General features: G+C 39.7%; 1 protein-coding gene across 1 annotated transcript in view; it reads left to right on the plus strand.

The window, feature by feature from the left end:
- Positions 1-13,909, plus strand: part of RABGAP1L (RAB GTPase activating protein 1 like) — a 570,078-nt gene that overhangs the window by 61,286 nt on the left and 494,883 nt on the right. The window contains 1 exon segment of the mRNA XM_030571947.1: positions 7,600-7,666. Coding sequence (XP_030427807.1) covers positions 7,600-7,666 — 67 coding nt within the window.

Below are 13,909 nucleotides of genomic sequence, written 5' to 3' on the forward strand. Positions count from 1 at the left end.
GGGCAGAGTGTGTGTGTGAGACTATGTAGGGCACAGGAATGGGCTGTTGGCCAAAAGATTCCAGTTTCATGTGTGTGGAGCATATATGCACCAAAAGTGGAATTAATTTGGCTAACACATCTGAAAGAACCAGTTCCTGTAAGGTAAGTAGCTGTTCTTTCATAATGAGAATACTAACTGCCCTTAACTACAGTGGTGATGGGGGTGGTTGTTATGGTATAACTGGGAAGTTCCTTCTGAATACTAGCATTAAAAATATTAAATAAAAAAATCCACCAGGTGGCAGTATTATCAAAATAATGCAAATACACCTTCAAGTCTCTTATATAGTGAAAAAGTTGAGGAAAGTGTTATATTCTAATCAGTGATTAGTAGGAGAAAGTACCTTGAAGTAATCAAGAGATTCTCACCACAAAATAATAATAATAATAATAATAATTTAAAAAACTTGAAAAAGACACATCTTTCACTTTCTTCCAGATTTTGTCATAAAATGAAAATTAAACTCTTTAGACAATTAAAATATAATATTACCTTTAAACATGATTGTGTGATTTTTCTGTATCCTGAAACTCCATTCCTACTCTTTGGGAGCTTTTTAAAAAAAATAACTAAAAATAGGATTGAAAACAGAATATAGAATAATTTCACCTGTAAATCCACTCTTGCTGTCATCATATAACTTCATTTCTGTACCCATTAATGATGTATAAGGGCTATGTCAAATATAGCCTTAAAATAGATGGATGGAGATTATACAACTCTTTCTTTGCTGTGGGAGTGGGGGCATTATGATAGTCTGTAATTACATAATCACACACTAATTTTTCCAAAGGACCCCTGCCTTATTCATTATGCAGACTGGGTGGAGGAGGGATACGAGAGGGTAGAATTAAGATTTTCTGGGCAACTGTAAATCTGGCATTCCCTACCTTTTGAGTGTTTGAATTTGCAACCCTAAAGACCGTAGTTTTTCAATGGAATATACATATATTTGTGTAAAAATACCAAATTGTGAAATAGTAAAGCTAATTTCTAATTTTAGTATTTAAACAATATTTTGTTTATAACCACATAACTCAAAAATGGTTAAACAGATTTTGCTCAGACTTCACAAAAATACTCTTTTTGATTTGAAGCAAGCTATGGAGAATTTCAGCTCTAGAGTTGGAATCTGGAGTACAATACAAAGGTTTTGTTTGACAGGAATTATGCTCCTTCTGTTGTGTATGAGGCCTTGCAGATACATAGCTGGCCATAACTGGTGAGTTCTTCACTATACTGAATTTCAGCAGTATGTTTTGGAAAGGAGGTAATTAGTGCTCATCTTGTCTTTTTGAGATAGAAACTCAGCTTTTTGCAAGGATCAGAATTTAAACTCCTGGTGAGAAGGGTACATGCGGCTAATATATTGTGGAAATTCATACATCAAATTCTCCTATAGCAGATTATCCTGATCAGCAAAGAGCCAAGTCTCTTTACACCAAGATCGTGTGTATTTTTGTCTTCCTGTATTCCAATTTAATGAAGCTCAGTTTGGGTTCTGTAAGCCTGCATGTGTTAATAGTTTCCTCTTGTGGGTAGTGGATGAAAGTGATTTTAGGTTAATTAATGACTGGCTCATGTGTGATCCTCAGAGTCCTCGCAGCTCTTAGCAACCAGTGACAATTTAAGAATAGTTGCATTAGTGCCTAATTATTTAGCTTTTACAAAAATGAAATTGCCTTTAGCTGATTTCTTTTTTATTGAAACAGTGAAAATGCATATTCTTGGGGAAACATTAGGAATTACTTGTTTCATTCTGTACTTCAAAAACATTAACTTAAGCTTTGCCTATAAAGGTTCACCTTCTTTTTAATGTCATTCAGATGATATTCCAAGTTTTGATAGAGAGGCTACAGAATTAATTTCTAATTTCTCTATAGTTGGAGGCTATGGGGCATCAAAGCATTTGTTTAATTTTTTTGTAGTTTCATGCAAACGTCAAGATTTGTAAAACATTTGATCTTGGATAATCTTAAATGATGATTTGTTAAGAGTATCTTGTTAACCACTTTCAGGAAGTGCAGTAAGAAACCTATGTTATAAAAAGCTTCACCTGGTTTAGAGTAATTGACAATTCAAAAGTGCAGAACCTGGAATGCTTATGGATGGATCAGGGTTCTGACTGACAGATTACAAGATGGGCTACTGATGGGAATCTTTTATGAACCACCAGATCAGACTAGAGAACAGGATAAAGAGCTCCTTTAAGCATCTATTTATAATATTTAGAAAGAAAAATTGCACTATTGTGGGAGATTTCAATCTGTGGACATATGCTGGAGGTCTCATGCTGCGATTAGTAAAAATTCCTTGGAGTTCCTAAAAAATATAGATTTTTCTAACACCAAGTATTACCCCTTACTTGAAGTAATTCTAATAGAGTTCCTAAATATTGTGTTTTGTGCTTACCAGTTTGGTTGACAAAGCTAACTGCTTTGATATAATATACTTAGACTTCTGTAAGTCATGTGATTTCCCACTGCATAAACTGATTAAAATAACTCTATAAATCAGTACAGTACACATTAAATAGATTAAAGACTGGCTAACTGATCTCAAAATAATTGTAGATGGGGACTTATAATACAAAAGGAGAGTTTTTAGTGGGGTCTCAGAGGGATCTGTTCGTGGGCCCGTGGTAGTTATTACCTTTATTAATGGTCTAGAAGAAAATATATTATTGGTGGTAAAATTTGCAGATGAGACACATTGACAGAGTAGTATATAATAAAGATAGGTAAGCTCTGTAGAACAATCTGCTTTGCATAGTAAACTGTGCTCACATGAAAAATATGCATTTTAATACAGCTAAATGCAAGGTTGTGCATCTAGGTATCTAGAATATGGGTCACATTTTTAGGACGGGATTATATTTTTGGAAAGCAATGATTCAGAAAGGGGCTTGACTGTCATGGTGGATAACCAACTGAAAATGAGTTTGCAGTGCAGTGGTGTGGCTAGAAGAGCAAATGTGGGTTTAAATATGGGGAAGTGTTAATACCCCTGTGTATGGCATCAGTGAGAACTTTACTAGAATGTTATGTCTAGTTTTGGTGTCTACACTGTACAAAAGATGTTGATAGATTTTGAGAAATTTAAATGATAGAATTTGGATGGTAAGAAGGAATTAGGTGCTACAAGATCTTGTTAATGTGATATATAGTTTGTCATATTTGGGGCCACTGACCTCATTCTTGCTGTAGAGGAGAGTGACTGGTTATTGTTTAGTGAAATGAGTTGTTGATTTTCTCTCTGTATGTATTCACATCAAATATTTTAACACTCTTAGCAGAGAGGCTAACCAGAGAATTTGTATAAAAATTGAAATACTCTTTCATTTCTAGAGGCAGTGGGCTTGACTTGACCTCAGTTGCAAATGTAGAGTAATTCCACTCACTTCTGCAGAGAGTCTGATTCACACCAGTGTAATTGAGGTTAGAATCTTGACCAGTATCATTAGGTCATAGTTGCAGAATATCAGCTGGGTGCTCATGATTGAAGGACTCAACCTTACCTTAATTCTGATCTCCTGCATATTACGTTAGAGCCACTGGGTTTACCCATGGATAAGGCATGTTTTATAAGTGGAAATCTGTATTAATTTGAAGATGATCCCAGTTTATTTTCAGGGTGGTCCTGGTGCCGCTACTTGTTGCATGCAGGCAGAGTGGCGCACTTCCATGTAAACCCATTGTCCTCAGTGGAGCTTTGTGCAGATATAGTTGATGTCCCCCATGCAACAAGTTGTGGGATTGGGGCCTAAAGAGGCAACTGGCAGTTCTGAATTGTGTGCCTGTATTTCAGTTTCACTGGTCTCTTCCCTGGTAACCCTATTGCTTTTATGTACTCTCTTGCCTTTTGAAGTCTGTGTTTCTGCTATTGATCTTTTTTATGCTGTATAATAATAAAATGTGAAGAGAGAAAAATATAATTTTGTGTATAAGTTACTACCATGTCTTATTTCTATAATGAAGCAGAAAAAGAAAATCACATGCATAAAATGAACAGGAACAAACCTGGCTAATAGGGTAGTAATCACTTATGTGGAAAAACCTGTGTTTGTAACAGTTTTTAATATAATGATATTTGCTCTGGTAATGTAATTGCATTGTTTATTACATCTCTACTCATAACACACCATGCTCACCACAATATTAATTAGTTAGCTGTCAATCATTTGAAAGCTATGAGACTGCTTTTGTAGTATCCTATGAATACTAAATGTCTAAACTGTCTATTCCTTATAATCCCTATTTGTTGTAAAACCTAAATATTCATTGTAAAACAGTCAAACCTTTCTTCCATTAGAGAAAATTAGGCTATTGTGCAAAAGAAAACTGTCAAAAAAAGACTAAAATATTGTCTATGCCTTTTATAATTCAGCCTGTTACTAATAACGCTGCTCAAATGCTTTCTTGATTGTGAGATCTAGTTTCTTAAAAAAATATTCTGTGTAGTATTGCATAACATATGTCCATTATAAATATGTATACAGCTAACCACTCTATATGTGATGGAGCAAATTCCAAGGGGAAGGTCTGCAGGTGACTTACAATAGTTTTTTTAAAAACTGGCTTTGTGCCTTTGTTTCCTTATCCTGTATAAAGGAAGCCTGAAAAGATTGTTTAAAAAAGTGCTCTACTTTAATAACCCTCCCCCCCCAGAGGCATATTAAGTCTATTTTTTCCAGCTTTTGCTGAAGGCTCCTTTGGGATCTTAGAGGAAGAGGTATTTTAATTTATTCTTTTGTAGAAAGATAGCCTTGTGGTTCAAACACCAGACTGGATTTCAGTGTAGACTCCTTAATCTGTCATGGGACAGTAACTCCTCACTTAACATTGTAGTTATGTTCCTGAAAAATGCAACTTTAAGTGAAACGATGTTAAACAAATCCAATTTTCCCATAAGATTTAATGGGAAAGCAGGGGCTTAGGTTCCAAGGAAATTATTTTTTTTTTGGGGGGGGGGGGGCAAACAAAATGCATTATATACTGTACAGTACTATACTATGGTTGGGAAGTGCCCCTGGCATACCCGACACAGGAACAGCCCATTGCAGGCAAGGATGCTACGAAACACCTTTGCAGCAGCAGCTTCCCCAGAGAAGAACAGGCACTGACTTTGCCAGGGGATGCTCCAGGCCCACCTCTTCTGGTCCCCGCTCCATCTCCTCTCCCAAGCACGCCGCATCCCCGCCCCTCCCCACCTGCCCCAAAGTTCTAACTGCCACCAAACAGCTGTTTGGTGGCAGTTAGAACTTTCTGGGAGGGAGGGAGAGGAGTGGAGATGCAGCGCTTCCCCACTCCTCCCTTCCTCCCAGAAAGTCCTAAGCGCTGCCAAACAGTTGATGCTGGTGGGGGAAGAGGCAGAGAAGAGGAACTTGTGCAATACTCTCTTGTAAAGTCACTGCTTTTCCACAGAATCTTACAAGCAGTGGACAGAGCAGGCAGCCAAACAATGTTATAAGGGAGCATTGCACAGCTTTAAGCAAGTATGTTCCTTAATTGAGCAGCGATGTAACTCTGAAACAATGTTAAGCGGGAGGACATTAAATAAGGAGTTACTGTATAGTGAGAAGTCTACACTGCACACTAAGCCAGAATCTGTGGCACCCAGGCTTGTGAACTTGGTGTTTCCAAGCCTGCACTTGAGAATCCCACATTGCATTATTAACTTGGGTTTACAGTTCCAGGACCTGGGTCTCACAGGTCTGCTAACATGTCCATACCGCACTACACAGACTTTCTGACTTGGGTCTGCTGCTTGATCTGCAAAATGACAGGGCTTGGACCTGAGTTAAAATGGGACTCAACTTTGATCCATCTCCATAGCAGGGTCTTAGGACCTGGGTCCTGAGTGCTTGCTAACCTGAGTCAAATTGATTTGTGTGTGGACAGAAGTGGAGGTTGGGTTGAAACCTGAGTTAGAGACTGGGCTTAGTGTGCAGTGTAGACATACCTCCAGTACCTCAGTTTCCCAACTGTAAAATGGGGTTGGTAAATACTTCCTTTGTTTGTCTTCTCTGTTTAGATTTCAGGTTTGTTAGGACAAGGTGCTCTCTTTCATTGTGTTTATAAACAGTTAACACAATGGGGTCCTGATCTCAGCTGGAACCTCTGGAGGCTAGTATAAATGTGTTTTTGTAAGCTCTCGCACCTTAACTGAAGGGGCTGGAGTACTGAACATTGAAGAAGGATAAACTTTCTTCCAAATGGTCAGCGGGGTGCGTGTGCATGTGTGTGTGTACTGTTTAGAGCAGGAGTGGGCAAACTACGGCCCGCAGGCAGGATTTGGCCCATCAGGGCTTTGGATCAGCCTGCAGGATTGCCACCCCCGCAAGTGGCCGGCCCTGCAGCCCCTGGAGAAGGCGAGGGGAGGTAGAGGGCTCTGTGCGCTGCCCTCGCCTGCAGGCACCGCTCCCTGCAGCTCCCGTGGACTGGGAACAGGGAGCAGTGGTCACTGGAAGCTTCGGCAGAGGTACCTACAGGCGAGGGCAGTGGGCAGAGCCCTCTGCCCCTTCTCCCCCAGGGGCTGCAGGGATGTGGTGCCAGTCGCCTCCAGGAATGATGCAGCACCAACGCGGGGCGAGGACAGGCACTGGCTTCAGTGCACACCATTGTCATCCTGATGCTGCTCTAGGTAAGTGGCACCAGGCTGAAGCCTGCACCTCAACCCCTTCCTGCACCCCTACCCCCTGCCCTGAGCCCCCCTCGTACAACCTGCAGCCCTCCTGCCCCCCTTCTTGAACACTGTGCCACACCCCACACTCTCTCCCGCACCCCAACCTGCTGGCCCAGCCCTACATTCATGGCCCTGCATGCAATTTCCCTACCCAGATGTGGCCCTCTGGCCAAAAAGCTTACCCACCCTTGTTTTAGAGCTATATATATTTTATAATTTAATCCTTTCCCATATCAATTGCTCAAATTTGAACAAAATCCTTCAGCTCATTTGATGTATCCATAAAGAAGTAAAAAAAAATAAAGCAACCTCAGTGTTTTTTCTCCATTATCATTAAAATGTAGGGTTAGCAACGAACATGATGCTAAAATAGGGAATGAACAGGAAAGCCTTTTCATTTTTAAGGAATGCTGATACTGTGTTGTAAATGGTAGAAAGGAACATTAGAAATAGTATTTAGTCCTATATAGAAGTAGGTCAATTTTTATATATATATTTATTTTCCTTGATGTGGTGAAATATTGCATACCGTGTTCAGTCTCAAATACTTCCTGTGTATCTGAACTATTTTAACGTTTAAACTGTATATTTTAAACTTTGTACTTGTTCCAGAAAGGTTGGCTGTTCATAACAGAAATTGATACTTGATTTTGCCTTTATCTTTTCAGTAGACCATTTCTTGGCCATGTCTAGTATATGTGGTGGTGTTTTCTGAATGTGTGAGATAAGATAGCACCAGCAGTAATTTATTGTAAAATGATTCTACTTAAAGGGAAAATAGTGGGTAATCTGTGTTGTGTGCACACTCAAGAAGATATTGCTGTACTTTTCAATGACTTTCTAATGTCTTCAATTTTTAAAAACCTTTTGCAGATGCTTTGGGATGCTGTTAAGCCCAGGTCGAAATGTGAAGAACAGTGACATGCATTTACTTGATATGGTAATAATCATCTTGTCTAACAAATTAGTGTTATGGGGTGCAGTTTTATGTTCCTTTTTAAAAAAAAGGACACTGTCAGGGTGCCAATTGTAATTCAGTCTTTTAAAATTCCAGCTTTGAAACTTGAAGCTGAAATTTGGTCCTTTACCAAAATGTTTCTTCCATTATATGCATATATTGATTTATTATTGTGGAGCTGTTCATGATTTTTGTTTTATTAAATACAAACATATGAAACATTGTTATCCTGGGGAAGAAAGCATATCTAAAAGAATTAAATGGATTTCCCATACAAAGATAAGAAAAATTTTAAAAAAATTATTCAAATGTCAACCTTGAGAGTGTCCCTTTATGGGGATAAAAAAGATCTATGCTTAAAGAAAATGGTCACTCAAATTAGGAAATAAAAGTAGAGCTTTCTATGTTTGTCTGACTTGATTACTAAATTTAGCAAAATTCTGATAATTTACGTCTTCAAGAGTTTTGTTGTCACTTATTTAAAGCATGACATTAATCTATCATACATGACTGACACTGCTGTTTAAAGAATCCCTCCTTTGTTCCTTCTTATTTTCAAATTATTTGGTCTTAGGCATATGCACTGGATATAATTTCAAATTTCTAGAAACCTATATTAGAAGTAACATATATTGTGTATTCAGATTGTATGTTCAGTAAGTCAAATGTTAATCTCTGATAAGTTCTGTATAGTGTTCCATCTCTTTTATGATGACTCTTCAAGCTGCATTCTTGTAAATGAGAAGCAAACTGCCTTCCTCTGAATTAGAGCAGATGTTCTGCAAGGATATCTTGCCACTCCAGAACTCTTAATGTGGTCAGAATATGTACTTGAACAAACAGTAAGTATATATATTTAGAGATACACCTGGATGATGATAACCTCACTGACATCAGTTTTGCCAATGGCATAGTACTCTTCGATCCCCGCAGGCCCACCACTGTCCCAGATCTACAGGATCGGGGCTACACCCCCAACTTTAGAACAATTTCTTGAAGGAAATCCTCCGATGTGCCTGACCCCAAGGGGTCTCTCTCTTCCTTCAGGGTAGGCCACAGATGCCTCACTACCTTCTGAGACTAAAACTCTGGGGCTTCACATTGTGAGCTCTGTTCAGTGAGTCCAGCTGAGGTTGATTCCTGGTAGAGACTTGTCCACTCTTCAGGGACTAATGCACCTCACCCGGTATTTGTAGTGGCATCAAAACAGTGGCATTTTAGTCAAGTGGACCACAGCATAAGAAGTCCTTAGGTTAGCATAGAAAAATTAAGGTTAAAACATAGTGCATTCTAGTCAGCCCAGAGCCCCAGCCAAGCTATAGAAACTCCATTATCAAACTTGTGCTTGTGCGCATGTGTTCTCTCTCTGTTCGTTCGTTAGTCAGTTCCCAAGTGAGAGAGCTCCTAGCTACCTCTGGAAACCATCCCCTCAACATCAGTGTCTGTCTTTTGTTCTTCAGCTGGGGTCTTTGCTCAACTTTTCTGCTGAGAGGCCGGAAATTCAAGAGTCATTGGAGCTTGCATTGTCTCTCCAGCCCTCTTGTTGATCTGGGTTGATTTCCACCAATTCCGTAATCCTTAAGAATTTTTCATTCCACTTATACAGTGAGGTAACACAGACCTGTGTCTTAGTCTGCCTGGAGAGCAAATTTAATCCTTTTACCCTGGTTGGGTAGCAGTGCACGATGGAGGGGAAACTGAGGTACACATAGGACACACAAAAATACTACCAACTTCCCTGTGAAAGTCATCTTTAACTTTTGACCTAGTGAAAGCAGAATGGAAAAGACCACCCAGAAACCTAAAATACGATGGCTGGAAGGTATCAACAGACACATGTCCCTTAAAGTTGTTCTAACTGTCCCATTTCAGGGCAACTGCACTTGTATTCCCTCCTTGTGGTCCATCAAGGGCACCCATCCTCATGCTTCTGGCTCCCCAGCCATCACCTATTTTGAGTGGAGATCTGCTTCTCTCTCCCTCTTGACTGGGGTTTTCCCAGGCTGCAGCGTTCCCCCAGCAAGGCAGACTGACTAAACAGGCCCATGTCTGCACTTTGCTTTTCTCATCAGAGGCTATAAACAGTATAGTTTAAGTTGCAACACAGCTTTTTCTAAGCAAGCACATTTTTTCTTATAATCTTGTAAAAGATTATCAAGGAAACATATATTTAAAAGAAAAAAGGAACTGACAAGCATGCTAATAAGCTTATCAGAGATCACTTTCTCCCATCTCCGCAAGAGCTCTGATCAGTGTCAGTCCTTACAACCATTCCCTAAAAATTGAGGCCCTGCCTTTGGACAGAAGATCCTGTCTGTTTGCTGGATCAGAAGGAAGGTCTTGATTCAGTTTAAACTTAGGCTATTTATCCAAAAATTATTTTTGTCTGTTGACCTCTAAAATATCCAGTTTGAACTAGTGTAGTTGGGCCTCCTTAGGGGGTGGTATATCTCTGGGGGTGTTACACCTTGACTGAATTTGCTTGATCACCCCACACTGTTCTTATTTCATGAATGTCTCTGATTATCCTCCCCCATACAATCACTGGCCCACAATGATACATAAACTTAATACGGTAAGCTCTCCCAAAGAAATCATAGGCAATTGCCATGTCTGTCACACTGTCTTGTAATATATCTGATTTGGTTCAGGACGGAACATCATGGAGGTACATAACTCATTTGGTGGCCTCTGTCTAGGCTGTCCAAGCAACAGCACGAGATCTAGTTATATCTTAACTTAATTGATGGGCAAAATGAGCACTAAAAATATTCACTGAGCTTCTCAGCCAAAATCGGTCCTGCCATAAGCAGACCCAGTACCACTGAAGTAAGTGGAATTGTATCCATTTATAAGAAGGGCTAAATTTTGCCCTTGGATTTTAACTAAACATTGAGGAAAAGGGTACTAGAAACTATATGTACATTGTCGAAAGTAGTAAGACAAAAAGTTGCCTATTGAAGGTTATTCTTTTGTTCAGGTTTCACTATATTAGGATGTCTCAGCCTGTAGCCATCAGTTGCTTTTAACGGTGGAGGAGTTTGCTTGGTGAGCTGACACTTAACTGTTAGAAGTAACTGGACTTTGAGTATTATGTGAGGCATATAAGCCAAAATTTTTAAGTATGAGTAATTAAAATCAGGTACCTACATTCATAATTGGACATCTAAATAAGTGATCTGACTTTTTCTAGATGCTTAGAAACATTCAGCCCCTCATTTGCTTCATTACAACTTAAAATTTTGGCCATTCCTCTTAACTACTATTTGACCTTTTTCAGCTTAACTTTTCTATTGTACACTCCATAGCGAGTGGTTTATAAGTTAAATACAAGTTAATAGTTTCTGTAATATTTTAATTTTTTGAGTTTTGATTAGTGTTCTACAATATTGAAATCTCAACATCTTCGAGAAGTGCTTAACTTGAACTGGTAAGGTGTTGCGCATCAGTACAATAACCTTGATTTATTTCTAGTTCTTTTATGTCCCTCCGGTTTCTTATGTAAGGTGAGAAAATGTTTGCTCAGGACAAGTTGATCCTGGTATGTTTCATAGCAAGCAATGAATGTTGATGGCATTACATTGTTTTATGATGTTCCCCTAGCAGTCAAGGAGCAAGAATCCTAGATCCTGACTAAATATCCCTCTTTTTCCAAAGTGTGAAAGATAATTCCTGAAGACTTCATGGTAAAGTAATTTTTAGGAGCAAGGAAGACATTCCTTTTCTTTTTCATGGGAAAAGTAATATTCCTCAAATGAGAGTTGGCTCAAGTTGAAAATTTCCAGTGATACTTTGACATCTTCAAAGCATACTATGTTGTCCCATACCAGCAAGTCAAAAAGACACATCAGTGCACTGAAAGACTTCAGAATGTTGGCACATCTCAGGCGGTTGGCTTTGGCTCAGATGTTGAGGATATATTTTACTCCCTGTGAAGATTCAGAGTAATGCACCCTGATGTGATCTCTACCACCTGTTGTGTTCACTGACATTCAAAACCTTCAGTCACTTTAAAGGATTTTCTTCCTGGCCTGCTGCAGAATGTTTTTTTCCTAATGAGATTCCTGCTACAACCATTTGTTTGTTGACTTAAAAAAAAAAAAAAAAGTCACACTGATGACAGCAAGGGACTAAATGATACTAGCTTGAGCCAAACACAGAGTATGCAAATAGTGGGCACACTTACAGAATCACAGAAATTTGTAGGGCCAGAAGGGACCTCAGGAGGTCATCCAGTCCATTGCCCTGTGCTGAGGTGCAATTAATATACCTAAACTATCCCAATTTACCACCATCCTTTTTATAAACACCTTTACATATTTGATTACTTATACTGTACCCTCCTCAATCTTCTCCAGTATCTACATATCCTGCTAGTGCCTCTCAGTAGTGACATGAACACATCTGCTTTTCCAGTTCTATCTTTGATTAGGAAATGGAAAAAACAAACTGTAGTAAACTTGGTTGTTTTGTAATGCTGACAAATGTCTACTGAAACAGGTCTATAAACCATAGTTTAATCCAGGTCTCCAGAAATAAAACTCATTGCATAAATACTGCATCACATAATCTTAATTTTTTGCTTAAGTATAACAAATATTCTGAAGAGTGCTTTCTCTGTTATTTGGAAAGTCAGCACTAGAACTGGGTGAATCATGGATTTTTCAATCTCTGGCTATTCAAAAACATGTTTTGGTTCAGGTTCAAGTGAAAACAATTTTAAAAAAAAAATTTGCAGTGAATTAAAAAAAAATCAGAAAAAAAATTCAAGCTGGGTCAAGTCAAACATTTGTTCAACCCGACATCAATGTCTTTCTTTTCAATTCTTATATTTTGACACAAACAGAGGAAGACTAGATTCACAAAATCGGTGGGGGTGAGGGAGTGATCATTTCCTCCTTATAACTTTTAGTCCACTGATTAGGATAGTCTCCCAGGATGTAGCAGACCAGGGTTCAATTCCCCCTGAAGTGGGAGAGGGAATTTCAACTTGAGTCTTCCACATTGCAGGAGAGTGCCCTAGCCATGGGGCTGTGGAATAGTCCTATGTGAGTCTCTCGCTCTCTCCATTGTTGTTCATACTGTCAATTTTTAGTCATTCATGACTGCAATGAATGGTCATTGGGCTAGGGAAAGTATGTGAGTGATTCTGTAACCAACTTTTTAAGGCACCCACCCAGGATGCGGGAGACCCAAGTTCAAGTCCCTGCTCCACAATGGGCAGAGGGAGAAATTGAACCTAGGTTTCGTATATTCCAGGAGACTCTTCAGCAGTGGGTTATAAAAAAGGCACCACCACTAGCCTGATAAATCGAAAGGTTTTGACAATGTCACAATAAACATTTGATCTGGAAAAATTCAGAATGTTTTGGGAAATGTTCTGTTTGGTTTTGAAACTATTTTGGCGACTCAAGTGACTTTGCCAGATACTTTCAGTTTGCCCGAAAGTTTTGTTTTTTCAGTGAATAATTATTTTTCTAATGCTTGTCATATTGATTCCAATTAGGTGTGCGCACGGCGTGTGCATGCTCGTCGGAAAATTTTACCCTAGCAACACTCGGTGGATCAGTCTGGGCGTCCCCTGGAGTGGCGCCGTTATAACGCTGGATATATACCCACTGCCGACCAATAGCCCCTTCAGTTCTTCTTACCGCCCTTGACGGTCGTTGGAACCTGTGGGGCGCGGCCTTTGCTGATCTCCACATCCCTAGCTACTCGTAGTTCTTTGCTGTTACTGTGTGTATAGTTCAAGTTCTTGTAGTTGTAGTTATTATTAGTTGTTCTCTTTATACTTAGTGTATATAGTTTTAAGGGGGGATCGGGGATTAGCCCCTTTTCCTCCACCCCTGGTGCGGGCCCATTCCCAAGGCACCAGGATTCAAACCGTGCTCAGCGTGCCAAAAGCCGATGCCAATAGGGGATCCCCACGACTCCTGCCTCAAGTGCCTAGGGGAATCCCACCTTGCTGATAAGTGCCGCATCTGCAAGTCGTTTAAACCAAGGACGAAGAAGGAGCAAGACTTTCAATTGAAACAGCTCCTCATGGAGTCGGCACTTAGTCCTGCAGTGTCAGCACTGAGCGCCTAACAGACCCCTTTGGCCCTGGACCACTCTGGTACCGAGAAAGAGTCCTGGCACTGACCCTTACCGGCACTGACATCTGCTCGGCACTGCTCCCTGTCCCCGAAACTCTGGAAGCAACATAGTGCTTCAACTTCTGCTCCA

This window comes from Gopherus evgoodei, chromosome 8 (genome assembly GCF_007399415.2).
Source record: "Gopherus evgoodei ecotype Sinaloan lineage chromosome 8, rGopEvg1_v1.p, whole genome shotgun sequence".
Taxonomy (NCBI): Eukaryota; Metazoa; Chordata; order Testudines; family Testudinidae; genus Gopherus; species Gopherus evgoodei.